The 26,888-nt window shown below is 50.2% G+C and overlaps 2 protein-coding genes across 8 annotated transcripts in view; one reads left to right on the top strand and one right to left on the bottom strand.

Annotated features, from left to right (window-relative positions):
• The window catches only part of SIPA1L3 (signal induced proliferation associated 1 like 3), a 260,408-nt gene that overhangs the window by 218,221 nt on the left and 15,299 nt on the right, over positions 1 to 26,888 (bottom strand). For 5 of the 7 annotated variants that reach the window (XM_070498190.1, XM_044759862.2, XM_044759869.2 and 2 more), the window contains exon 1: positions 3,571 to 4,012. The exons of 1 other annotated variant lie outside the window; for it this stretch is intronic. The gene's annotated coding sequence lies outside the window, so the exon portion shown is untranslated. Of the gene's footprint in view, positions 1 to 3,570; positions 4,013 to 4,033; positions 4,255 to 26,888 lie in introns of those variants that run through there. One more of the 7 variants, XM_044759864.2, reaches the window with a different exon arrangement.
• On the top strand, positions 5,201 to 24,911 carry LOC106836054 (WD repeat-containing protein 87-like). Its single transcript, XM_014848660.3, has 5 exons — positions 5,201 to 9,085; positions 9,994 to 10,164; positions 10,550 to 13,431; positions 13,914 to 14,182; positions 14,550 to 24,911. The coding sequence occupies exons 1-5, from the start codon at positions 9,011 to 9,013 to the stop codon at positions 19,784 to 19,786; spliced, it is 8,634 nt and encodes a 2,877-aa protein (XP_014704146.3). The 5' UTR covers positions 5,201 to 9,010; the 3' UTR covers positions 19,787 to 24,911.

Genomic DNA, 26,888 nt, shown 5'->3' with positions numbered 1-26,888 from the left:
TGCCTAGAAGGTTCTTCCCCTGCCTGGCTCTTGGCACAGCTGGTGCCTCCTGCTCATAGGGTCCCAGCCCACATGACGCCCCCTCAGAGACGCCTAGGAGGCCTCCCTGACCATGGAAGCTAAAGTAACCACCCCTTCCACCACCAGCCCGCCCACCAGCCAGCCCCTAGCCCTCAGCCTGTGACGGCCTCCACGGAAACCGTGTGAATGCCCTAGCTTACGGCACGGCTCCCCAGCTAGAATGTAAACCCTAGGAGAGCAAAGATCTGGTCTGTCTTGCTCACGGTCCAGAGTTTAGGCTTTCAGCCACTGTGCTATACTGCCTACGGACCAGGATGCTTACTGGAGGTGTGTTTGCAAAGAACTCCCAGAGACAAATGTCCGGCATTAGGGGAATGGCGGGATAAAGCAGGCTAACTCGGGTCCAGCTGTTAAAAAGAATGAGTCAGATCTGGAGGTAACGACTTGAAGGCATACGCTCTATCATTAACTGAAAAAATCAAGTTACAAATATGTGTGGTTTGATCCCTCGCCCACCTCTTTTGGGGATCAGTGAAAGAGAAGGAAGTAACAATTGCTATGTGCATCTGCACCTCCACCTAAGCACGGAAAAGGTAAGAAAGCACGTCCACCCAAATCTCCAAGGGCAGAGGCAATCCATTTTGTTCACAACTCCATCTCCAAAACCCAACAGTGGATATTTAGTGAACACACTGTCGGAATAAATGGTTATCTTTGGGGAACGGGATCCTGGAGCGGGAGCTGGCACCTATTATTCCCCTTAAACATCTCTGGATTGCTTGACATATTACAACCAGCATGTATTTCTTCACATAACTTTTTTATAACCAAATTCAACTCATCAATCTCACACACGCCAAAGGCCATGAGCAGTCCTAGGAACCAGGAGCAGTGTCGGTCACACTGCAAGCACAAACCACCAACGGGTCCAAGGGCCTCTCGTTCTAACAGCTAAAAACACACACTTTTCTTTAAAGGAAATGACTGCTTCTTTTACTAAAACATAAATACATTTAACTTAGATTTTGCCGGTTAAACGTCTAACAAGGTTAAGCTGCTACCATAACCTGTGTCATTTTTTTAAACCTAAGTTTGAAATATATCGGCAAAATAAACTTTACAGGAAAAAAAAGGCATCGACCACTGCGCGTTCTAGATTCCACGTCTGATTTACCGCCCGACAACTGCAACGTCTGAAAACAGGCTCACAGCAAGCCCTTCGACCCACGTGCTCAAACCCGCGTGCTGCTGTCACCAACAATGATGATGATGATTTTTTTAAAAGTCACCGCTTTATTTCCTCAGATTAAAGAAACACTTAAGTGAATTTGGCGCCATCACAAATCTGATTGAGACCATGGGCTCCCATCAGCAAATGAAATCACAATGACAGGTGTCTGAGAAGACTCAACCTACGGGGAGAGCTAATAAATTCCCTTCCAGCCGTCCCCCGTGTGTGTGCACGGCCTCCCCAGGCGCCTGGGAGGGCCACCTTCCCATACAGGGTATGCTAACCCGCTGACACGGGATAACTTTTCAGAATGAAATGAACAACTCAGCCAAGCTTTGCCAGGCTAAAACCACAGAAATGGGTTCCCTGAAAGCCAGGCTTTGATGTCCCACCCGCCGCCACTGCAGTCTGGCCAAGTCCATATTATCTTCTCTGCCCCTGACTAATACAATGTTTTACATACATGAATCCGTGGTGACTTAAAAGAAACATCTCAACCTTGTCAGAAAAGGCCACCTCCCGGGGCCAAGGGCGACCTGCAGTGCCCAAGAGACGGGAGACCAAGACGGGCCAGTGAAACGGGAGCTCCACCCCTCTTGCCAATCTACGGGACCTGGGAAGGATGGGCGAGAAGAGCAACTCCCCAGCTTCTGGCCTGGGCAACTGGGTCACCGTCGGCCCACCTGCCAAGACGATGGCTACTGGGCCTGAGAGAACGAGTTTAGGTTGAATACGTTGAGTTCATGGTACCCAAGGGACAGCAGCCCCGGACACATCGTGGAAGCACATGCTCCACATCCGGAGCTGGAGCTCAGGGGCTAACATGACTTTGAGACAGCTAAGTGCTGGCATCACGGGGACAGTACATAAAGCCCTGGCTTGGGGGGAGGAATATACGAGAGCCGAGCAGGGGGCCGCTGAGAGCAGGTCAGCACCATCTCCTTTAGGGCCTCACAGTGCAGTATGTTCCACAATGTAGCCTTCGGTGAATAAAAACTGGAGCGTGGAGACACGCAGTCACCTTACCTGCTCTGCCCCGTAAATACAGACAGAAGCAGCAAAGGCTTATCAAGAAAAACAAGATACGTTTACTAAGTGCTCACTAGGCACCCAGCCCTGTGCTACACACTAAACATGAATCATCTCAAAACAACCCTGGCACGAAAGTCCTGTGACTACCATTTCACAGATGGGACACTGAGGCTGAGAGCGAACGTGTGGGGGAGCTCAGGGCTGTCATGTCACAGCCCACAGGCAGGCAGTCTCTAGGCCAGATGGAGAACACTGAAGAACAATTATAATACATAAGAGCTGCTACTCAGCGAGAGATGGCTCTGCACTCGGAACACAATCCCGGCAAAGCCTCACAGACCCCGGAGGCTGATACCGCGATCCAAGTTCAGAAATGAGGGACCTGAGGCTGCAGGAGAGGAAGTCAGCTAGACCACTTTGAGTCTTGCCCACTGGGGAGACCAAGACTACAGCCAGAGCCCCACTCGCAGAGGGTCTCAGGGACACTGGGAAAACGCTGAATAAATGGTACCATTTATTGAACGCTGACTATGTGCCAGCTGCTGCTCTAAGCACTTTACACATGGCGTTCTCGTTGCATCTTCAAAACAACTCTGAGGTGGCTGCTACTAAAATCCCCATTTTATAGAAAGGGAAACCAAGGCACAGCCAGGTGAAGTCGGTAGCCCAAGGTCACCCAGCTGGTAAATGGCAGAACCTAAATTTGAACCTGGGTTTCTCTGCCTCCCAAGCCAAAGCTCTCAACAAAATAATTTCAGTTAACAGCGGCCACCCTGCCTTGAGTGCTAACTATAGACTCGGCTCTCTACATGCACACTCGAAACTAACCCTATGCAGTCGACAATTCCTTCACCCCATTTCTCGGGGGCCAACAATAGCGCAAACACGTCAATAAGCGCCTTCTATGTGCCAAAATCTCTATTCGCCAGATCTCAACAGAATCCCCAGCAAAAGACAGACACTCTTCTTCCCCCGTTTCACCGAATGGGGAAACAGAGGTTCGGCGCGGTTTCCCCAGATCGCAGCTCCGGAGTGGGAGAGCCAGGACGCGAACCCTCCACGCTCTTCCGCACAGCGCCGGGTAGCACGTCTGGAAAGTTGAGCCACGCGGGCACGGGTCCGGCCAGGTCCGGAGGGCGCAAGTCCCGGTGCCGCCGCCCCCAACAACCGGTGCCCACACCCGGCCATCCGCCCGGTAGCCTGCCGCGCTGACCCCCGGGGTCCGAGCGGATACCGATTCCGCGCCACCCTTGCACGAGGCCGCCCCTGCACCCGGAGCCACATACCTGGGCGTCCCGGCTGCCCGCCCCGCGGGCCCCACGAGCGCTGCGTCCGGCCCCGCGCGGCTCGCTGGAGACGCCGCCAGCTCCGGTGGCCCAAGTGACTTCCAGGCTGCCCACTTCCAAGCCGCTTCGCGCGAGGCCTCCCGGGAACTGTAGTTTCGCCCTAGGCGGCAGCAAACTGAAAAAACCCTGGCGCGCAGAGGCTGCCGGGAGCAGTAGGCGCAGGCCCGCGCCGCCTTCTGGGGATGGTAGTCCACCTGTCGGCTCCGAGCCGCTCCAGTCTCCAGAGCACTTCCGCAGCCCCGAGGGGCGTGAGGGATGGAGGCGTGTCTTCTGCAGACTCCAACGCGGCTGCCGCGCTCCTCGCACGGCGAGGGCGGTTTTTCCCTTTTCCCCAGCCCTGTCCGCCTCCTCCTTTCCTTCGGCGGACTCTCTCCCTCCCTCTCCGCGAGCGCGAGGTACTTACCCCGAGGGCGCGAGCCTCGGGAGAGGCGGGGACGAAGAGCAGTGCGCTAGACCCCCAACGAAGGGAGCGGCGGCGGCGGCGGGCGTGTGTGCGCGCTCGCGCACGCGCGCTCGCGGGCCAGCGCCGGCCTAAATTGCCGCGGGCCCCCGCGCGGAGGAATTTTTTTCCTTTCGAAGGAGCGCGCGCGCGGGGTCTCGCGCTGGGCTCTTTCCTGCCGGGCGCGCGCCCCTCGCCAGACTCAGTCTGCGGCGCGCGGGGTTGCGGGGCTAACCGCTCTGCCGGCCCGGTCCTCCCGCAGCATCCCCAAGGTCGCTCCTCAGGTGCTCCTTCGAGGTCTGGTCCTTCACGTAGGAGCTCCTGGGTGCCGCCCCCCACGCCGTACCCATCCCCTGTCGGGAGTCCTGTCGTCGCAGGTAATAGGCGCGGCCCCCGCCTGGAAGAGGCGGCCACGCCCTCCTTCCCCGCCCACGCGGAGGGCCGGGACGCCCGAGGGTGTAGGGACGCGGGTCTGGTCGCTTCTGCCCGGCCCAGGCGGCTCCAGAGCTGTGCCTGCGACAGGAGTCTGGTGACTCCCACCCAGGGGGCTGCCCCGGAGGCCCTGTTTGTGCCATCCATTCGTTGATCGCGCATTCTGAGAGTAACTGGTGTTTAGGGAGTACCTACGGCCTGGGAGATTTTGTCCAAATTTAGTCCAGCTGCTGACATAATCAGAGATCCGACCCTTTTTAAAAAAATTGGATGTTGCCACTCCTACTCCGTAGGGGTTACTGAGGGAATTGGCTGGAATTGCAAGGTCCTCTGGCCAAGAAAACCCAGTCAATACCCTGCCCACCTCATCCTTCCTTGCGAGCAGATGCGCAGTAAGACTCGAAACTGGGAAGCACACTGTATTTTGTGATTCCTGGGAGAGGGCAGAAGGTTACTCATTTGCTCATTCATTCAACAAACATGTATTAAGCACCTACTTCATGCCAGGTCGCGTGATTACGCGGACACAAAAGACAGGTTGGGTTCCTACCTTCAAGGAGCTAAGTCCAGTGGGGGTTTCAGACCACCAGCACACAGTGACAATCTAAAGCAGTACTATAATAGAAATTAAACACAAGCCACGCAATTTTAAACTTTACACTAAAAAAAGTGAAATTTATTTAACCCAATATAGCCAAAATAAGTTATGTTTAATGAAAAAAGGATTTACATTGCTTCAGTTTTCAGTTCATTGAAGTTAAATAAAATTAAAACTCTGAGGCATTAACAAAGACATTCATTTGTGGCGTGGATTGCCGTAGCAAAAGGACAGAAACTGCCCAATGGCCATTAATAGAATTTGGATAAATAAATGATAGTTCAGCCACACAGTGGGATATCATGCAGCCGGCAACTGCTGAAACATGAGACAGAGCTATATGTTTTAATGAGTTAGTCTCTAAGATATATTATGTGAGAAAAAGGTGCAGAGCTGTGTACATAACATATAAGCATTTGTATAAGAAAAAGAATGTTTTTACATATACTGTATGCTTGTGTAGGTACAGAACACCTGTAGAAAGACACAAGTAGGGTTACCTTTGAGAAGGGGAAACAGAAGGACAGGTGATCGGGGGTGAAAAGGTGACTTTCTTTTCATTAAACGCTCCTTAGTGTGTTTGGAATATTCTTACCATGTCCGTTTTTAAAAGTTGTTTAATTGAACTGAGGTTGATAGCTAAGTCACAGAATCATAGTTAAAATTAAATGAAACAATAGATATAAAGTGCCTGGCTACAGCTTTCCAACTTAATCAGTTCTAGATGCTGTCGCTGCTCCCAGGTCACTCTTCCCCCCCCCCCCCCCAGTAAAAACTAGCCCACCCTGATCATGTGCGTTTGTCAGCCTGGAAGATTGTTTCTTTCCATAAAAAAAGTGAAGTCTACAGCCCCAGCCCTAGCTGAGAAGTCACCTGTAAGGCCCGAGTAGCATTCCCAGGCCCTGGGGACAGACTCGGGCTCCTTATCAGTAACGTCATTCAAAAAACAGAGTAAGCCAAGATTGTCCTCTGGCGTTATAGCCCTTCTAATTAGGTCCTTCTGATGCCAGCTGAGCCTTCTGTACCCTTGTCCCCCAACGTGAGGGCCACCTGTAAAGCCGCAGGATCCACGCAGGGCCCTACCTCAAAGTGTGGAGCACACATCACCCTCCTTTTGGGTGGCCGCGTCTCCTTGTTACATGTACTCAGGGCATTTTGTTCGTTTCCTTCTTCAAGGTGAAGCATTCGCGTAATTTGTTTGAGAAAAAAAATTGCAGAAAAATTCAAAGAATAATGTACCCCCTCACCCAGAATTTCCCACTGTAATCAGTTTTATGCCTATTCTTTGCTGTATGCCTTCCCTGCCGAACTGTAAGTTCTATGGGGCGGAACTGAGTGCCCTCACAATCCTACGACAGAGCATATGGAGCCAAGGAGGGACCCCAAAGGAGCCCAGGAGCCCAGTGGAGTCATGGGGTGCAGCGTCCCCTACCGCCAATTCTGTTTCACAACGGCAGGGCTCCTGGGATGGCGTTCTTCCCTCCCGCCACCGCTGACACAGTACGTTGGAGTGACTGCGGCTAAGAAAAAGGATGTAGTGCCAGTGTCAATGCCCATACAGACCTGGTTCGTCTCCATAGTCAGCAGGACATACCATATCTCGGCCCCAAATACGGACTCCCCTAAATTGGCTGCACGGCTTGAATTCTCCCATTAGATCACCTTTGGGTTATCAAGATAGTAAAAAGTCAAGACCATTGGGATTAAGGCATCTGGAGCTCACTCTGGGCTTGCTTTTAAGGCAGGTAATGGGATTAGGAATCAAGTGTGGGGGTTTTAGGAGAGAGGTTTCCTCTGACGGTAACCTGGGGAACCTGGTGTATGGGATGGGAGAGTGGCAAAAAAATAAGCAGAGGTTTGGGGGTTGAAGGTCTTATTTCTCACTAACCCCCAAGGACTGTGCCCCCAAAGGGACCCAACTGCTTCGTTTTTGTAGCCTGGTTAAGAGAGGTTCGACCCCGAGGACACATTAGGGACAAGGGAAACTGATGGCAGTGACTGCAAATTTGTTACTAACGACTACTCGCTCAGCAGCTCTGGGGCCTCAGGAAGTGCCAGTGGGGTAAATCTGAGCTGTGGGGCTGGCCCGCAGGCCCATCCACTGATGTGCAGGATCTGAAGCCAATCACACTGGCTCCTGAAAGGGGGTCCAAAAGAATAGTAAGTGCAGGGTTACAGGGGAAGAGAATGGACAAAGATATGGAGGGAGGGCAGCCCGCAGCCTTGTGGGGAGTGGGAAGAGTGAGGGGCTGCTGATGTCTGACAGCCGGTCCTCAGTTCCCATTAGTTCGTGGGTCAAAGAGCTTCCTTAGCATCAGCTGACAGAACCTCTTCCTCCTCTGACGTGGTGGAAGAATCCTGAACGGTGGATTGGGTCCGAGTCTTGAATCTGCCCTGCGTGGCCTTGAACACACCCCTTTCCCTCTCTGAATTCACGTTCTTCATATGCATAAGGGAGATGGTGAGATCTTGCCTCACGAGGCCCAGGCCAAAGTCACCTGGAACTCCCACAGCTCTCCAAACCAGTGGTTCTCAGACTTTAGCGCGCGTAAGATCAGCTGGAGAGCTTGTTAAAACCCGGATTTGCGGTCCCTAAGCTCAGAGTTTCCCATTCAGTAGGTCTGGGGTAGGGCCCGATAACTGGCATTTCTAACAAGTTCCCAGGTGATGCTGACACTGCTGGTCCAGGGACCACACTTCGGGACCACTTCTCTAAACTGAGAGCGCGTCAGTTTTCCTTCATCTGGCAGGCACAAGGATGGCCTCCACTGCCCTCTGCTGGCCAGATAGAAATACAGCTGTCATATGCGCAGAGCCGCTGAAGAGTACAAAGTATGGGTTGGAAGGAAATAAATACTTGTCTGAGAACCCAGCCAGCCTAAAAACAGCAATCCAAATTGTTCGTTGCTTCAGAGTATACTTTAGAAGGTATTCACAGGAATTATTTGATCTTTGCAACAATCCTGTGAAGTAGGCAAGACTGGCATTTTCATTTTACAAATGAGGAAAACAAGCACATCGTCAGACCAGTAATGACAGGCTCCCTGACAGAGGGAGCTTCTTAAAAGTGGGATTTATTCACAATCCAAACAGGAAAAGTAGAGGTTTGTCCTCATGAAGGCCAGAGAGAAGGGCCTGGGGGAGAGGATGATGACAGCGGACGGATCCCGCGTCAGAGAGCCGCTCGGTTCCCCGAGCCTGGGAAAGCCTGCATGCCCAATGGCGGGCTTCTCTCTCCAGCCGCGCTGGGGGGGCTGACTCCTACTCCTGGGCGCCCCTTATCTCGATTTCCTATTTCAGGAGGCAGACTTGACTGTCCATGGAATCACCTGGGGAGCGTGTTACACGTGAAGGTCCCCGGGTCCCACCTCCGGAATTCTGCTTCAGTGGGTCTAGGGCGGGACCTCGGGATCTGCATTGGAAGACGTACCCCCTCCCCCAGGACCTGGTGCAGGAGGTCCGGGGACCATACTTGGGGAACTCCCGAGTCCTCGCAAAATGCTCTCTGGACACACCACCAGCAGCAAAGAGCTATGATTTGCCTGTGGCAGTACACCTTTCTAGCCCCTCTCTAGGTTTCTCTGCTTTCCTCACTCGGAGTATCCGACTGGGCTGTGACAGCCCACATGAAGATGCAACCGCTGGCTCTTTCACTCCCCACCTCCCAGCCTCAGTGTTCTGTCTGTAAAATGAGGTGTTACCTGTCTCGCTGGGCTGTAGCAAGGGTTAAATGAGAAGGTGTGTCTTACGCATGGTTCCCGCCATCCAAAAAGAGTCCAATAAACATGAATTCATGAATCTTGCCTTCTCAGTCCTAGCTCCTCAAATAGCAGGAGTGGCTAAGAGGGCCTCTTTCGGACTCCCACAGGTTTTTAAGCAACGGTCCTGAGGACCAGGAGATAATCGAGGTGATGTCTTCGCCCCGACTCATTCCCCCGCTGAAGGATTTTAAATACCTCTTAAGTGACACCATAGAGAAAAGCAAGGTAACGTATATGTGGGACATCAACATGGTATTGGCCTTTATCTATTTTAATAGTTATGAGCCCTTCAGAGGAGCACAGGTTTTCCATGGAAGCAGGAAGCAGGCAGGGTAGACCATAAAGACAGTTGTCGTCTTACTAGGAAGTGGGCCATCACTTTCCAAATGAGTCCAGGGACCTATTGCAAGGACATTTTGATAGCGGAAGGTGAACACTTTGGAGCATTGTCAGAGGAATCAACCCTCTGGGAACAGAGATTTTTCTGAAGGAGAAGGGAGAAGGCACCAGAGAGAACATTTGCCAACCTCAGTTTTGCTGTGGGTGGCTCCGGGTAAAAGGATCCCGGGTGCACGTTTCATAGACCATGCTCGAGTACTGTGGGATAATATATATTGTATGTATGTTGTGTATATATTATCTTCCTCTGGCAAATTTAAAGGCCAGGTAGGGTGTCCTGAAAGTCAGTTTTAATAACTTAAAGCTGCACTAAGTAAGACTTTCAGGACACCCTGTTACATGTGGTACATGGCGGAGCACTTACATGCCTGGGTAGTCTGTTAAATGTGTCTTTTATGACATATGTACCTTTTAGACAGAAGGGAGAATGGCAGAGGACACGGATGGCCAACTTCATGTGGAGAAGAACATCGCTTTTCCCTGTGCTCACACTATAAAATGTGCCACTGCAGGCCCTGTAGGGGTTTGGTTCTCTCTTGTGTTGGGGGTTTTGCTACATGCTTGCGACGTGCACGTGTCCCACAGGTGATAAGCTGTGCATGTGAAGGCGTAACAGGAGTGGTCCTTGGGGTCGAGGCATGACTTTGGGAACTGCTTCAATTGTGACTGGTGTGAGAATGTATTTGGTGCACGTGGGGTCCTGGCCTCTTAGTTTATGCCATGCCTCTCCCCAGGAAACTTTAGATGACCCAAAGAATGAGGTAGTTGTGCTGAGTGACCGGTCCCAGATACTGTTCAAAGAGTCTCGCCATCCTCAAAATATGCCGCTCATATGCCATTACGTCAGTGATGCCAACTTCTTTGCCTCCCTCTCTTGGGTGACAGCAGGCACAAGGGAATTACAGGTAAACCCGGCTGGCCTTCCTTCTCCTTCTTAGCCCATTCTGTAGGGGCCATGCCCATAGGAACTCTCCGCCCAGATTGGCAAAGGCAGATATATCCCTTGAATGAAAGTGACCTGGATCCAGGACTCCCGCCCCTGTCCCTTCTCCAGTTACGGCCTCCATACTGAAAAGATTTCACGGTTCCCCTAAAGGACACTAAGGTTCGGGAACGAGTCCTAGGCCCGTGCTGCTTCTACAGTATTTCCAACCGCCATAACCGAGAGGTAAAATCCAGAGTGTTCCAATTCCTCCTTAGCACAAGAACAGGGAAAAATAGCTGATAATATTCTGCCCTTTCCTCTTCTGCTATTTTTTCTAGGCAGTTTCCATCTTTATTCTCTTCTAGGCTGTAGTATGGATGAAGAGCAAAACCGAGGACATGGTCGAGAAGAGAACGTTCTCCATGACCGAGCGATTGCCGCCCATCCAGTCCATGGTCCACACAGGCTCCTTTCATATCCTCGTGGTCTACTGCGGTGACCTGCTCCTGCGGCTCTTCGGGGACCACTTTCGGTCCTTCAAACCTCTGAGTCTAGTGCCCTGCCGCTTTAACATCAGCTGCCTCTGCTACGACCCGGAAATGAAGATGCTTCTGTCAGGCATCCTGGGAGCAGTGGTCACCTGGTTCATCGAGCGGAGCGGCAAGGGCCTCCAGATAGCCCACACTGTGTCCATGCCTAGCGAAGAGCTTGTCCAGGATATCACGTTGAATGGCCCCAACGGCTCCCTCCTGGCCCTCTGTGAGACTGTGGTGAGGATGCTTGAGCGCCAGGGCCGTGGCCGGCTGGCAGAGGTGAAGAGGTTCACGTCTACCACCAGCGGCTCCTCGATCACCTGCTGCTTCACTTGTTTCGATCAGGGCTTTCTCTATGCCGGAAACAAGACTGGGGAAATCCAAGTCTGGAGCCTCGGTCGGGGCCAGTCTCTCCACAGTTTCAAGGCCCATTACTTAGCAGTGATATGCATCCGCAGCCGGCCAGAAGCCCACACCCTGCTAACAGCTGGCAAGGAAGGCTTGATCAAGGAGTGGAACTTGACTTCGGGGAGCCTGCTGCGGCGGCTAGAACTCGGCGAGGAACTGTATCGACTCCAGTTCATCGACAGCACTACCTTCTTCTGCCAGACCACCCACACTTTCTCCTTGCGCTCTCTGCCCTGCTTCTACAGCCTCTTCAACGTCTGCGGCTCCGCTCCCCAGCAGCTGCGTCGGGTCCGCTGTGGTCCTAACTGGTTCCGGATCCTGTGCACTACTGAGGATGGCTTGTTGCGTTTTGTGTCCCCGTTAACAGGGGATCTTTTGGTTCTCACCTGGCCCCTCTCAATCCTGGACCGGGCTATGGATTGGGCTTATGACCCAAATAAGGAGGAGCTCTTTGTAGCAACAGGTGGCCCAGAGGTGCTGGTGTTTGACACAACCCGCTGCCCTTGCCCAGCCAAGTATCTCTTAAGCACCTCACCAAATTCTCAGGACTTGGTGCAATGCCTGGCTTACGGGCACTTCCACCTGGGTCGGGGTCTCGAAGGACTGATGTTCTCTGGGCACCAAAGTGGTATGATAAGGGTGCTTTCCCAGCACAGCTGTGCCCGAATAGAGAAATTCGTGCACTTTGGGGCTGTCCTGGCACTTTCCACGCTGCCTGGAGGGATTTTTGGTGGCCGAGAAAACTCTTTGCTCTGTTCCTATGGAATGGATGACTACGTACACCTATCAGAAGCTGTTCTTGAGGGGGTCAGAGTACGTCTGCGGCCCCTTGCCAGCATTCTCAGCAGCTGTCACCTGAAACACCTGGTCCTCTTGCCCAAGTCTGTGGGTGCCATCACGGAGACTAACTGCCTGCGTCTCTGGAATTTCCATGACTTTCTGTCCTCTGGGTCACAGGAGGGCTCAGTGTTCATAGAAACATTGCCTCTGCACCAGTGTGCCATCACATCCTTTGACGTCTGCCTGTCCTTGAATCTTTTCGTCACAGGTGGTGTTGACGGCTCTGTCCGGATCTGGAACTTCCATGGCAGACTTGTAGCCATGCTGGACTCGTCACTGCACTTCGGCCCGCTCTGCTTCGCCAATGACCGGGGAGACCTGCTTGTGACCTTCAACCAGAGTCTTTATCTGGTGTCCTGTTTAAAGCTGCTCCCCCCAGCCATGCTGGTTCGCCTTTCCATTATCAGCATGACAGATGAAGTGCTCGAAGTCCCCAAGCCGTTCCTACCAAGCTTCTTCTTCTCCTTTGAGACCCTGTTTGTGCCCAAGTATAGCTACCTTGGACAAGGGCAACAGGAACTAGTGGGGCTGGAGAGCCTTGTCAATAAGCGGGCCATTGCCTTTGACCACACTGTGCCACACGTCATAGAAGAAGATGAGGAAGGGAACACCATGTTACTGTCTACCTCCAGACACGAATTCTTACAGAAGGAGGAAATCGAGGGGACGCAAGCGAGCAAACCTCCTCCTCCACATTATGTGGTTCCTCCCCAGTTACAGCTGACTACCTGGGATGGACTCAACCCCTATCAGATATTGCGACATTACTTTGGTCGTGGGCGTAAATGGCCCTTCGCTCCTGATTGCTACATCCCCAACTCAGTGATTCGTGCCCGACTTTGGCCAGAAGGCAGCCCGATATACCTACAGTGCAACCTGCACTCACCTGTGCGCGAACTCGAATGGGACAAGACTCATCAATTCTTCTTCTGGCACAGTAGGGTAAGAGCTATAAGTGATGCAGGACAACATCCAGAAGAAAAAGAGGATGAAGACTTCCTAGAAATGAGAATGTCTAAGGACATGACCTACAATGTCCTTACAGACTCAGCAAACCGCAGTTGGCTGGGAAGAAAGATGAGTGAAGTAGCTGTGAACAGCCTGGTTGAGACGCTCCTCAACGTTATGACCCACGCTCCTCCACTGAGGTACCAATGTTGTATCGGCGTGCTCGGGCAAATCTTTGCCTCTTACCAGGTGCCTCCATCCCTGCGTTCTGAAGCAGCCCATTGTCTGCTGGATGACACAGCCAATTCCAACCCACTGATCCGAGAGCTAGCCTGGGAAGGACTGAAGCGTCTAGGAATGATTACTCGTCTCTTTGCCATGCCTCTGGCCCAAGGACTAATGGACAAGGACCAAAGAGTGAGGAATAAGGCCCTGTCCCTCATGCGTGAGACCGGAATCCACTCTAAGACCTCGCTCTTAGACTTGATCCATAACCGAGAGACTTTCCGGGAGATGCAGTAAGTCCTTTGTGCCTTCCTCAGTTCTTTACTAGCTTCAGTTTGCTTCTCGCCCTTCCCCATTTTGCCCTTCCCTTGCTTTGCCATCCCTTCATCCCTGCTCACCAGCTCTTCCTGGGCTTTTTCCTTCTTCACAGTCCTTTTCCTTTCCTAGACTGTCTTGACCATCCCCTGACTGCTCACCCCTTTCTCCATTTCTTCTCCTATCCCTGTCTCCTATCCCTATCCTCCTACCTCTTCAAGTTCCCCTTTCCATCCTTTTATCCTCCCCCTGCAGCCCCCATGCAGCTCACTCCATTCATTGCCATCTTGGCTCCCCAGGCTTTTTATTTCTTCTTGACCATCCTTTCCCTCTACATACACTGTCTGTCTCTGTTGGCCACTTTGCCAAGACCCCTGCCTCTCCACAGCAGCTGTTTCCTTCTCACTCTGCCTCTGGTCCCTGATTCAGCATGGTCCTTCCTCTCCTTTGACTTCCATAGGCAGGAAATGGTTGGGGAGGAACCCTTGGACCATCTGCTGGGGATGCGGGCTACAGATCTCCAAATCCTTCATACTCAAGTGGAGCAGCGACTGAGTGGAGACCTGACCTTGTCACAAGGAGCTGAAAGGCCTTCTTTCTCTTTAGAAGTCCCCAGGGCTTCTGAACTGTCTGATCGCAAGCAAGCTGATACAGCTCCTGAAGAGTCTGAGGTTGGCATCAAGCCCGGCAAAGGTCCAAGACGAAGTCGACCAGGAAGCAAAAGGCACAGTATGTACGGGGTGATCTGGCTCATGCCTCGGGGCCCTGAGAGGCGGGGCAGTTAGGGCTAGAGTGGGTCAAGGGATATCAGCTAGGAATCGAGATAAGTGGAAAGATCTTTTCACGGAAAAGAACCTTACCAAGGAAAAACCCACCGAAACTCAGAGAGAGCCCAAGGCCTATCTCCCTAGGATTTGGGGGTGTGGGGCACTGGGAATAAAGCAAGGAGAATGCCTTTTTTATTTTTTAAGGCCTCAGCCCCCTCTGTTGCTCCTTCTTTTATGGCAGTTCCTCTTGGTTCACACCAGATGTTGGGAAGGGTTTCATTTAAGCCTCCCGTGCATTCCTTATCCACATCTGCTGATTTTCCCCACAGCCCGCAAATGGTTGCGAAGCCTCAAGAAGACAAAAGAGGCTGACAGGGAGCCAGCTCCCTCAGAGGGTGAAGAGGCTGCGACTGAAGCTGTGCTGCCTGAGGGGGAGGACGTGGCCATCTACTCCACACGGTCCTCCATCCTCAGTGTACTAAGGATGTCCAAAGACGCTGAACAACCACCTCCAGAGAAAGACACCTCAAGGGATCAAGTCGTGCTCAGCCTGAAGATGCTGAGGAAAATCCGTGACAAAACAGGCAAGAAGAGAGCTCAAAAACCAGTCAAGAGGCACAAGAAGACAAAAAAAGGTCAAGTTATAACTGAGGAACCTCTGTCTCCCGAAAGGGAAGCCCCAGTTGTGAGGAGGATGAAAGGCAAAGGGCGAGGTGCGGCTGGAGCGCCTGGCCACAGAGCTGCCTCTGTGTCCTGGCGGGACGATCTGTGTCGGCTCCTGACCCTGAGGATAGCCGGTTCCCAACCGCAAATGTTAGACGCTCTAAACACCGAGCTGGTGACCATGGCTGAGGAGGTGCTGGCAGATCAGCAAGCCAGCTGGGACCTCTTTCGGGAGATCTGCCCCCTGTTGAAGCAAGAAAGCGATGTCCTGTTTGAGGACCTCGACTGGGATGTAACCTGGCCGGAGGAGAAACCAATTTTTTTTCACGAAGGAGCGATTAGAGAGGACGCGGTGATCGCAGACATGGAAGAGATACTAAGGGAGCAGATGCACGAGCAAAAGGAAGCAACGGGCACGCAGGACTTGCACGAAACCCCCTTGATTTTCAAAAAAGCCAAGAAAAAGAGAGTTATTTTTTTAGAGCCAGGCGAGCTAACCAAGGGCAAACGAATATCGAAGAAGGAGAAGAAAGCCTTGAAGAAGCCCACTAAGCCAGAGAGGGAAGCAGCCCAGCAGGAAACACAAGTGGAGAAAAAGGAGGTGACAGTGACCAAAAGAGAGCCGGACGTGAGTAAGAAAATGAGAGAAATGGCCAAACGGCAGTGGGAGGTGGTTGAGCAAGAAGGAAGCCCAGTTCGGGATGAGAGGAGGCTGTCGTGGCAAGAGTGGAAGAAGTCCTGGGATGACTGGCAGCGGGCCTCCCGTGAGTCAGGGATGTCCTGGGCTGAATGGAAGGAAGCCTGGGACAGGAGGCATCTTGGGGAAGAGGAGAAACCACAAGAGGACAAGAAGAAGCTACTCCCAGAGGAGGAGAAGCCGTATGAAGATGGGAGGAAGCAGAAATGGGACGAGTGGGCAGCGATCTGGGAAGCAACGTTGTCAGCCAGGTCCAGGGATCGGGTGCTTGAGGATGAGGAGGAAATGACCTGGGAGGAAGAGGAGCTGTCTCAGGAGTGGGAGGAAGCGGAAGAGCTGGTGACGGAAGAGCAGAGACAGATCCAGAAAGAACATAAACAAGCCTGGGTCGAGACGAAACGAGCGCAAGCAAAAAGAAAGCGAGCCCAAGAGGAGAGGAGGCTGGCACAAGAAGAAGAGAAGCTGGCCCAGGAGGAGAGGAAGCTGGCCCAGGAGGAGAGGAAGCTGGCGCAGGAGGAGAGGAAGCTGGCGCAGAGAGACAGGGGTATGGTCCAGGCACAGAAGAAGCTCATTCAGAAAGAGGAAAACCTGGCCCAAAAAGAGGAGAAGATAAGCCGGGAAGCAGAGAAATTGGCCCAGAAAAGGAAGAAACTGGCCAAGAGATTGGAGAAACTGGCTCAAGAAGAAGAGAAAATGGCAAAGAAAGGAGGGAAGCTGGCTGAGGTAAAAAATGTATTCGTCCAGAAAATGGAAAAACTGGCCCAGAAGGAGCAAGATATAGCATGGCAAGAAAAGGAACTAGCCCAGGAACTGGAAGAGCTGGCGTGGCAAGAGGAGGGACTGGCTTTGAAAGAAAAGGAACTGAATCAGAAGGAGAAAGAACGGCCAGAGGGAGAGGAGGTACGGGCTCAGAGAGAGAAGACACTGGCCTGGCGAGAAGAAAAACTGGCTGAGGAAAGGGAAAAATTGGTCCGAGAAGAAGAGCTGCTGACCCAGGAAGAGAAGAAACTGGCCCAGGACAAAGAAAAACCACGTGAGGAAAAGGAAAGACTTGCCAAGAAAAGGGAAGAACTGATGAAAAACCAGGCAAAACTGGCCCAGGAAACGGAGGAACTCACAAAGAGTAAGCTGCTATCCCAGAGGAGGAAGACTCTGATTCAGGAGAAGGTGGAATTAGCTCAGAGGAAAGAGAACTTACTCCAGCTCAAAGAAAACCTCACTCAGGACAGAAAGAAATTAGTGCAAGTAAAGGAGAAACTGGACAGATACAAGAACAAACTGACACAGTTAGAGGAGAAGCTGGTGGAGAACAAGAAGAAACTTGCCCAGGAAAAGGAGAAACAGGCTGAAATAGAGAAAAAGCTGACCCAAGAACAGGAAAGTCTTGCTGAGAAACAGCAGCGACTGGCCCAGGACAAAATGAAATTAACTGCAGAGAGCAGGGCAGTATTTCAAGAACTGGAAGTGCTCCGAGGAAAGTCGGATGTTGCTAAGGAAGAAAAGGCGTTGGACATGGAAATGAAGAAACTGGCTCAGGAGAAGGTGAGGGTGGCTGAGGGAAAGGTAACTCTCTCCAAGGGAGAGATTAAAGAAACCTCAAGACAGAAGAAACCAACTAAGGATGAATTAGACCGAGTTAAGAGGAAATTGTCACTAGAGGAGAAGATACTGTTACATGAAGATAGGGTAGTGGCCACAGAGAAAAGAGACATTGCCAAAGGAAAATTGGAGCTAACCAGAGGAGCGAGAGTGTACGCCCAGGAAGAAAGGAAGCTAGCCAAGGTAGGAAGGAGATTGGCTAAACACAGCAAGGGCGTTTCCAAGGAACCACTAAAAGCGAGCAGCAGAGTCTTGAAGATACTTCAAAATCTTATCCAACAAGAAAGGAAACTAACCCAGGAAGAAATAGAGATGACAAAATTAAAGAGATCCCTCTTGGCTAAGGAAGGGAGACTGAGCAAAAAACGGCAAGTACTTGAGGCCAAGGAGTGGGGTCTCTCTGAGGATCAATCAGAAGTGACTGAAGATGAGAAGAAATTGGCTAAGCAGCAGAGAAAACTGGCCAAGGAAATAAAGAGAATGACAAAGAAAGAGAAACAAATGATTGAGCAAGAAAGGAGACTGGCCAGGCAACAGAGAGAAGTCATAGAGGAAGAAGAGGAAGAAGAAACACCAGACGAAGAGGAGGTGGAGCCATTCCTTAAACAGAGGTCAGAAAAGAGCAAGGAGCTAAAGACAGTTGATGTGGTCCAGGAGGACGTGGGAAGTGAAGAAGAGGGCTTTGATGAAGAAATGGAAAGCCTGTTAGATGAAGTAGAGCGAGAGAGTTTGTCTGAGGAGGAGGAAGTGGAGGAGGAGGAGGAGGAAGAGGAGGAGGAGGAAGGGAAGGAGAAGAAAAAGAAGGAGGAGGAGGAAGGGAAGGAGGAGAAAAAGAAGGAGGAGGAGGTTCCGGAGGAGGAAGCGTTTGAGGAGAAGGAAGAAAGCATGAGTGAGGAGGAGACAGAAAGTGTGAGTGATGAAACAGAAGAAGAACAGAGCAGCTCGTCAGAAGAAGAGGTAGACAAGGAGAAGGAGGTAGACAAGGAAAAAGAGATCTTCGAAAAAGAGAAAGTGTTGAAGTTACGAGAGAAGAGAAGAAAGGACCTACAAGAAAGAGACACAATCCTTGCTATCGGGAAAAGAACCCCCAAGGTCAGACGCAGTGCTATCAAACTGGACCTTCTGAGGAGACCGTCCAGGAAATTCATCTCAGTAGCTCTGGGGAGGGGGGAGGTGGGGCCGGGGCCAGAGCCAGTGCCTAGGAAACAAGTATCCTGGGGAGACAAGGCCACTTATCTCGAGGCATTCAGGATATTCCCAGAAGCAAGGTTTATCGACAGACAAGAAGAACTCTTGAGGAAATATCAGCTCACGCCTCTGCAAGTTATGGATAGAATTTTGGAGTCCGAAGAGCTGGACTTAATGTCCCCATATTTATCCCACATTTTGAGGAAGACCGTGGAAGCTCAGAAACTCCATGGCAAACCACTGGGGCCCAAGTGGCGGTGGCTCTTGCAGTATCACCCATCTCTGCTGGCAGAGACTGAGGTACAGTTACCTGTGCCCCACATCCTGGCTGAGGAAATAGACACAGAGGCGAGCCTCTCAGACGGTGAGTGGATTCACCGTGTCCTAGAACGCATGGAGGCGGGAGAACAGCTTTCCAGGCATAGTTTCCACAGATTGTGCCAGCTGCTCAAAGACCTCACCTCAAAGGGAAAACTAGAGTGGATGCATCTGCCCATCCTTGAAGCCATAGTGTACCGCCACAGGCAGGCCCTAGAATCGCGAAGCACAGGTGTCCCAAAACCCAGGAAGGAACCCATGGGTCCAAAATACCTGAAAGTGATCCCTCCTATCAAAGGAAAGGAAAAGGAAAGCTGGCCCAGACCTTTCCCTGTCCCAACACCAAAGCTGCCATTAGCTACCAAAAGGATTCCAGACCCAAAGGCTATAAATTGGCATCTTCTAGGAGAACCTTACAGGAGCGCGCGGGCAGAGCAGACAGCCAGCGCTCTCAAGGAGATGGAGATGCAGCGCTCCTATCCTGCCGCAAGAGATGTTTCCCCAGGTGCCCACGCCTCCGTGGAAAAGCAAACCCTAGCACTAATGTTCCAGAAGGACTTCTGGGCTTTGAAGGATAAGGGCAGGTTGCCCAAGTTGCCCAAGTTGGAGAAGAAGCCACAGCCTATCCCTAAAGAAAAGGAAGCCGTGCCTCAATGGGAGACATTTGTGGCACTGTACCACGTTCTGCGGATGTTGCAGCAGCGATATGCAAAAGACAGGGCTACTTGGATGGAACAGTTCCACCAGCTCATGGACCTGTACCAACTTAAGTCGCCCCGAATCCAGAAGCTGCTACAGGAGCTGCTACTGAGAGAGGAACCCCAATCCCAAGAGGTCATCTATGAAGAGGCGCTGAAGGCCACGGAGCTGGCTCCCGGGGAGCGCTTGTTCTACCGCTTGTTTTGCGGTGGCCCTCATGCCCGCAGACGTCCTCTGGAGTTCCAGGAGGTGGTGGCCCTCCCCGGGCAGAACAACGTGCGTACCATGCTTCCCATGGGCATCGCCCAGTATGGGATCTTAGAACTTGCCTGGAAGAGCCTGCCCCATGCTGATTTTCACCTCACCAAGGAACTGCCCCACGTCGTGGCTCCGACCCCCTAATTTGGGACTGACGGGAGGTCAGGACTTTTCGTTCCCGCCTGGAGAAAGGCCTTGTGACCAGAATCTAGACCTTTCTCTCTAGGGCCCACACAGAGGTAGAGCCAGGCCACAGCCCTCTCCCTACCCAGCTCCAGAAACCAGGTTTTGTATGTGGAATAAAGAGGAAGTTCTCATTTGCAGCAAGCACTGTGATGCGTCCCTTTTCCTCAGGCTGCTTCTCCAGAAAGGCGGCCAGGGAGACCAGATGCCCACGTGCTCCTGGGGATGGGAGACTTCCCGAAAGCCACTGGTGCTCACCCTCCGGAGGCCTCTTCCTTCCTTGCCTCCCACCTACCTCCCCTAAAGACTATAGGAAGGAAAGTACCTGGCACAAAAAAGAATGGATATTTGACATTGTTAATGTAAGAGGAATTGATACAGTGGGAAGAAAATTAATATTAGAATCAGAAGACTAAGCATTTTGTCCCCTTAGTTTTGGGGGTACACGGTGGAGTCAGACTCCATTTCTCTGATCATAGCTGTGCATGCTGATGACTTGAGGCCCACGCAGCAGGTGTGGTGGGTCTTGAGTAGACCCTCACAGTAAGGGAAAAAGCTTCAACAAGTTCTAGCCAGCACCACCTGCTGACCTCAGTGCCGGATGGCACTAAGGGATGAGGCCATGTGAGGTCACAGCAGAAACAAAAGGCGGGAGGCCTATGTCTTCACTTACTTTGCCAACACCTAGACCTGGGGTGTGGGGAGGATGACAGAATGAGAATGTGGAAGATGAGGTATAAGCTCAAATAGGCCTCACAACTGTCTAGGGACGAGGCCCTTCCCTCCAGCAATGAAGGAGGCAAGTTAACGGGAAAAGGGCAGCAAAGTGGAGGAAGATGTCACTGCCGGTGCTCATGTTCCTCCCTCATCTCTTCTCCCCACCATGGAGGCTTCAAAACTGCCTCTTTCCAGGCAAGCTGAGCCTTCCAACAGCTTCTAGCAAGTAGCCCATCTAGACCATTTGCCACCCCCATCCCAACCGCTCCTTTGTTGTTCCACTCCTTCCACCTGAGTTAGCTTTTGTGGGGAAGCCAGGAATCCAGGGCAAGAGAACATTCTGAGAAGTCAGACTCACCTTGGAGGCCAAGGGTGATGAGAGCCCTGGGGGTGTAACTGGGCTCTTCCACGTCAGACTACATATCAGGGCACATGGAGTATATGATAGCTGTGTTCTGGGGACAGGGAGCCTCAAAGAGGATGACTGACCCAACAGATGGGCAAGGCAGCAGAATTAAGGATGGCCTGGCTGGCTCTGCAGTCTTGACCGGAATCATTTCTCCTTTTTGGCCTCTGTTTACTTTTCTGTGTCAAACAAGGGATAGAGCATAAATTACAAATATCAGGCACGAAAGAGGGGACATCACTACAGATCCTACATTAAAAGACATTAAAAGGATAGAGACTACTATGAACAACTCTATGCCCATAAATTTGACAACATAGATGAAATGGACAAGTTCTCTGAAAGACCCAGAAAGGGAATAGCAATATCTATCTAACTCATTTTGCAGGATATCATTGGGTCCTCTGCTCAAAAACAAATGAAACACAGTGACAAAAAAAACAGTCTACCTGTTGTGGTCCCAGAGTCGGGAAGTCTATGGATGGCTCTCCAGGGAGCCTCAAAACCTTGGTACTGGCTGTGACAACCTAGGTATCCTCTTGTCTTTGCCAGAAAGGCAGAGAGTAGGATTTGTTTGTATTTTCTCCTCAGTATAAAAATTTTCAATCACAAAAGTAGAAGTAGGATAACGAACCCCCAAGTCCCCATCACCTAGATTTAATTACTCATTTCTAAGAAATAAAATTTTCTTACATAATGATTTTCACATCTAACAAAATAATAATCCCTTAATATCACCGAATACTCTATGCAAATTTCCCTGGTTGTCCCCCAAAACGACCTTTTATACTTGATTTGTTTGAATTAGAATTCAAGCAAGGTCTACACACTGCATTTGATTGTTATGCTTCCCAAGACCCTGTTATTTTTTCACTTTTTATTTTTTAAGATTGGCCCTGAGCTAACATCTGTTGCCAATCTTCTTTTTTCTTCTTCTTCTTCTCCCCAAAGCCCCCCAGTACATAGTTGTATATTTTAGTTGTGGGTCCTTCTAGTTGTGGAATGTGGGATGCTGCCTCAACATGGCCTTGTGAGCGGTGCCATGTCCACACCCAGGATCCGAACCAGTGAAACCCCGGGCCACTGAAGCAGAGCACATGAACTCAACCACTCGGCCATGGGGCTGGCCCCCTAAGACTCTTTTAAACATTTACACTCCCCTCTCCTCAGTTCTTTTGCACCTTTGATTTGTCAAAGACACTGAATCAACTATCCTATAGATTTCTCCATGTTTGGGAGTTTTCTGATAGAGCAGAGTTTTGCAACCAGAGGTCAACTCCCTTCAAGGGTCCACGAAGCTCCTGAAATTAGATGAGAAAAAATTATAGGTATGTGCTGGGCACCTCCTCCCTCCCTTCCCCCCAGGAGAAAGTCTGTAGCTTCCCTCGGATTCTTGAGGAAGTCCTTGACACACACGTTACATCACCACTTACGGCGAGAGCAGAAACACCTGGGCTTTAGCACGGACGTTGCTAGTAATCACTTGAATGACCTTCAGCAAGTACCTACCCCCACAGGCCCTAGATTTCTAATTTTTGGGTAGCTATACTTAAGACCTTTCCAAGATATTAGAAAGGCTTTCCAGCCCCCCATCCTTCTCTCAGATGGTGTGCAGGATAGCGTGAGAGACTTTCCCTACCACGCACAGCGACCAGCTGCTCTGAGCCAGCAAACAGGTAATAGGAAGTTGACCTGGGGTAAGACCTCAAGGGGAGGAGGAGTCTACATTTCCTGGAAGAGTATTACATGCTCACACCAAGGTGAGTGAATAAAGACGCCAGATTGAGTTGTGAATGACCCTGACAGCCCACGGAAACTCCTGGATGGCTCGGCTCTGAAGACTGAGCCTGGGGCACTCCAGTGTTTAGGAAAGGGGGACGTAAAGAGCACCTGTCTAGGGGATTGAGAAGGAGCAGCCAGGAAGGTAAGAGAAGAGCCGTTAAAGAGTGGTGTCCAGAATTCAAGATGAGACTTTCAAGAAGGCGGGAGTAATAACCTGTGTCAAATGCTGTTGGCGGATCAAGAGAAAGACTAAGAACTGGCTACTGGAGTTGGCAAACTAGGTGTAATTGGTAACCTTGACAAACGCATGTTAGTGGAGTTGTAGGACAGACAGCCAGACTAGAGTGGGTTCAAGAGAGAATGGAGTGAAAAGAATTAACTCATTGGGGTTTTCCTGCTTTTTATTTTTCATTTGGAGATCATTTCAAATTGACAAAAAACTGTGAAAATAAAATAATGCAGGGGCTGGCCCCGTGGCCGAGTGGTTGGGTCTGTGCGCTCCGCTGCAGGCGGCCCAGTGTTTCGTTGGTTCGAATCCTGGGCACGGACATGGCACTGCTCATCAAGCCACGCTGAGGCGGCGTCCCGCATGCTACAGCTAGAAGGACCCACAGCAAAGAATATACAACTATGTACTGGGGGGCTTTGGGGAGAAAAAGGAAAAAATAAAATCTTTAAAATAATGCAATAAACCTGTATACCCTTATTCAGATTCAACTATTGTTAACATTTTACCTCAATTGCTTTATCACTCTCTCTTGATGTGTGTGTGTGTGTGTGTGCTGTGTAGGTGATACATGATATTTGTCTGAACTATTTGAGGGTAAGTCACATAGAACATTTCAGTGTGTATTTCCTAGGAATAGGGATATTCTTTTCCATAACCTCTGTCCAGTTATCAACCTCCTAAATTTACATTGAGGCAATACTTTAATCTGCCATCCATATTCCAGTTGCAGTGTTGTCAGCTGACCTAACGTCCTTTATGGCATTCTTTCCCTACCGTTACAGGAGCCAATCTAGAGTCAGGTACTGAATTGTCATGTCTCTTTAATGTCCTTTAATCTGGAACATTCCCACAGCTTTTATTTGCCTTTCATAACATTGCCACTTTTTTATTGGGGTAAAATATATATATAACATAAAGTTTGCCATTTTAACTGCTTTTAGATGTACACTTCTGTGACACTAACTACATTCATATTCTCGTGCAACCATCACCATCTTCCATCTCCAGAACTTGTTCATCTTCCCCAACGGAAACTGTCCCCGGTAAACACTAACTCCCCATTCCACTCCCCTCAGTCCCCGGCAACCACCATTCTACTTTCTATCTCTAGGACTTTGACTATAAACATTGCCATTTTTGAAAAATATAGTCACACACACACTTAGTTAGCTGCACGTTTCTTGTTTGGGGTTTTTCTGGTGTTTCCTCCTGAATAGACCAAAGTTACGTGTTCTCGAGCAGACGACTGTATAGGTGACGCTGCGTCCTGTAGGGTGTCACAACTGGAGCATACAATATCCATCTACCCCTCGTTGGTGATGTTCATTTTGATCACTCGGTCAATGTGTGGCCCAATTTCTCCACTGTATTTACTGTTTATCCCCTTCCTTCGCATTAGTAAGTTGTATGTGAGGAGACACTCTTAAGACAATCAAATATTTGGCTCCTTATCAAAGTTTCTCCTGAGATTGAGCGTCCACTGAGATTCTTGGCTGATCTGATCATCACCACGATGGCTGCAAAATGATTTCCTGATTCCAGCATTCCCTCCACATTTTCTTGTCAGCCCTCAGCCTCTTGCATCCCTGTGATATGCTCCCATCATTTGTTTTTTAGCACTTCGTCACTTTCTGGTAGAACAAGATATTCCAGGCTCCTCTTGCACCCCGCCCTTCTCCAGCTCTGAAATTAACTATTTCCCCGGGGAGACCTGGTTCCTCTTAAAGGGGAACAGGATGAGAGACTATTGCGAGTTGAATCGTTTCTCCCAAAAAGACGTGATGAAGTCCTAACCTGCGGTACCTGTGAACATGGCCTTATTTGGAAGTAAGGTCTTTGCAGGTGTAATCAAGATGTGGTCGTACCGGATCAGAGTAGACCCCAAATCCAGTGACTGGTGTCCTGATCAGGAGAGGGAGATTTGGAGACACGCAGATGCACAGGGAAGCAGGCCACCTAATGACAGAAGCAGATACTGAAGTGGTGCCTCTACAAGCCAAGGAACAATAAGGATTGCCAGTAACCGCCAGAAGCGAGGAGAGAGGTATGGACAGATTCTCCCTCCGAGACTCCGGAAGGAACCAACCCTGCTGACACCTTGATTTTGGACTTCTGCATCCTGAATTGTGAGAGAATAAATTTCCATTGTTGCAGGCCAGCCAGTTTTGTGGTAATTTGTCATGGTGGCCCTAGGAAACAGTGACGATCTGGGCACTAAGTGTGCTCATGGCTACTGGGGTGACTTTGTTTCAAAGCCCTTCCAGCAGACACAGCTAGGAAATATATGGATGTATATATACACATAGACGTACAAATATATACATACATGCATGTGCACATAAACATGCCTATATACATACAGACGCGTATTTTAGAGATCATGAATTCACACCAATACCTTCCATTTCAGTCCATCCCCACATGGTCCGTTGTGTCTGCCCCTGTTCACGTTCGTATGTCCTTCCTTCCACAGTAAGTACCCTGACCCCAAACAACATAAACACATTTTCTCAAGTCTATGATGCATTTTAAATCATTTCAGAATTGCTGTGCCCATACCACTACAATACATAAGCCTATTAAAAGAGTTGAATTGCTTGAGTTCTTTTCCTGTACACACCCCACTCCGCCCAAGACTGAGGGTATGTGTCAAATACTGTGCATGTAAGATACCTGGACTAGTTCGTCCTTCCTTCCTGCCTTCCTTCCCTTTTCCTTTAGGGTTATGTTATTTATTTGAAATACAATTAGGTTCAATTCTGTCAGTTTGCTTTCAGTTATAGGATTCCCTCCTTCCAGCTCTTATTAATTTATTTTTGCTTGAATATGCATAAGGTTAGCATGCTTTCAAAAGTCAACAGTACACAGAAAGTATACTCAGAGAAGTGTCATTCCCTCTGCATCCCATCCACCCCATTGCGCCCTACATACTCCTTGTAGGTATCCAACTTCACTGTTTTCTGGTTTATCTTTCCTGTGATACATTTTGTAATAAATTCAGTGGGTCTTCTATAAAAGAAAGCAGACCAGGAGAGGATCCTGGGGAGATGGCAGAGTGGGAAGCGCCAGGAATCTAGTTCCCTGCCTAGACAACAATCACACGGGTGGAATCTGTCTGATGTAACTGTAAGTCTGTTGAAGGCTTGCAACCTCCAGAGGAAGACTTGCATGGTAAATTGCAGTTAATTCTGGTCAGTTTCAGCTCTCAGCACAGTAGCAGCTACCCATCCTCCATCCCCAGCCCAGTGGCAGGCAGCTGTGCATGTGCTCCTGGAGCAACTTGCACACAGCTTGCAGGAGCCAGGACAGCAAAAGGGCCCTGTCCACCTAATATCAGGGATCTGTGCTCTCATTGCTGATTGCTGCTTCTGATTCCGGAGGTACAAACAAAGACAGAGGCAGCCATTCAATAATGTACCTCCTCCATTGTTGCAAGCCCCTCCCCCTCTGGCTGAAGTGACTTCCAGGGGACTTGAAGGGCCAGTGCCCTTTATGTCCCCTCCTCATTTTCCCTATTTTTGCCCCCTTGGTAGCCAGGCATTAAACAGTAGGACATTCAAAAACAACCACATATACAGGGAAAATTAGGAAGTGACCTACATGCCAGGGAAAGGCTCATAAAAGACTTCAGAAGACCTTAAAGTTACACATCAGGCTGACCCTTGGCACAGAGACAGCCTGTGACAATTAAAAAATAAATAGATAAACAAAAATAATAAAAAAAAGAAAACCTGGGAGAAAGGGAAGAATCTCATTTCCAGGGTTACCATTATTAGATTCAAATGTCCAGTGTTCAACAAAAAAATACAAAGCAATGACGTACATTTGAAAGTTATATAATGTTATAGACCAATGTTACTGCAATAAAAAAACATTTTACACATTTAATAATGAATCTTTGGGGAAAAAAATGCAAAGCATACAAAGAA

Source organism: Equus asinus, chromosome 26, assembly GCF_041296235.1.
Source record: "Equus asinus isolate D_3611 breed Donkey chromosome 26, EquAss-T2T_v2, whole genome shotgun sequence".
Lineage (NCBI taxonomy): Eukaryota > Metazoa > Chordata > Mammalia > Perissodactyla > Equidae > Equus > Equus asinus.
This window is presented reverse-complemented; position numbering and strand designations above follow the sequence as displayed.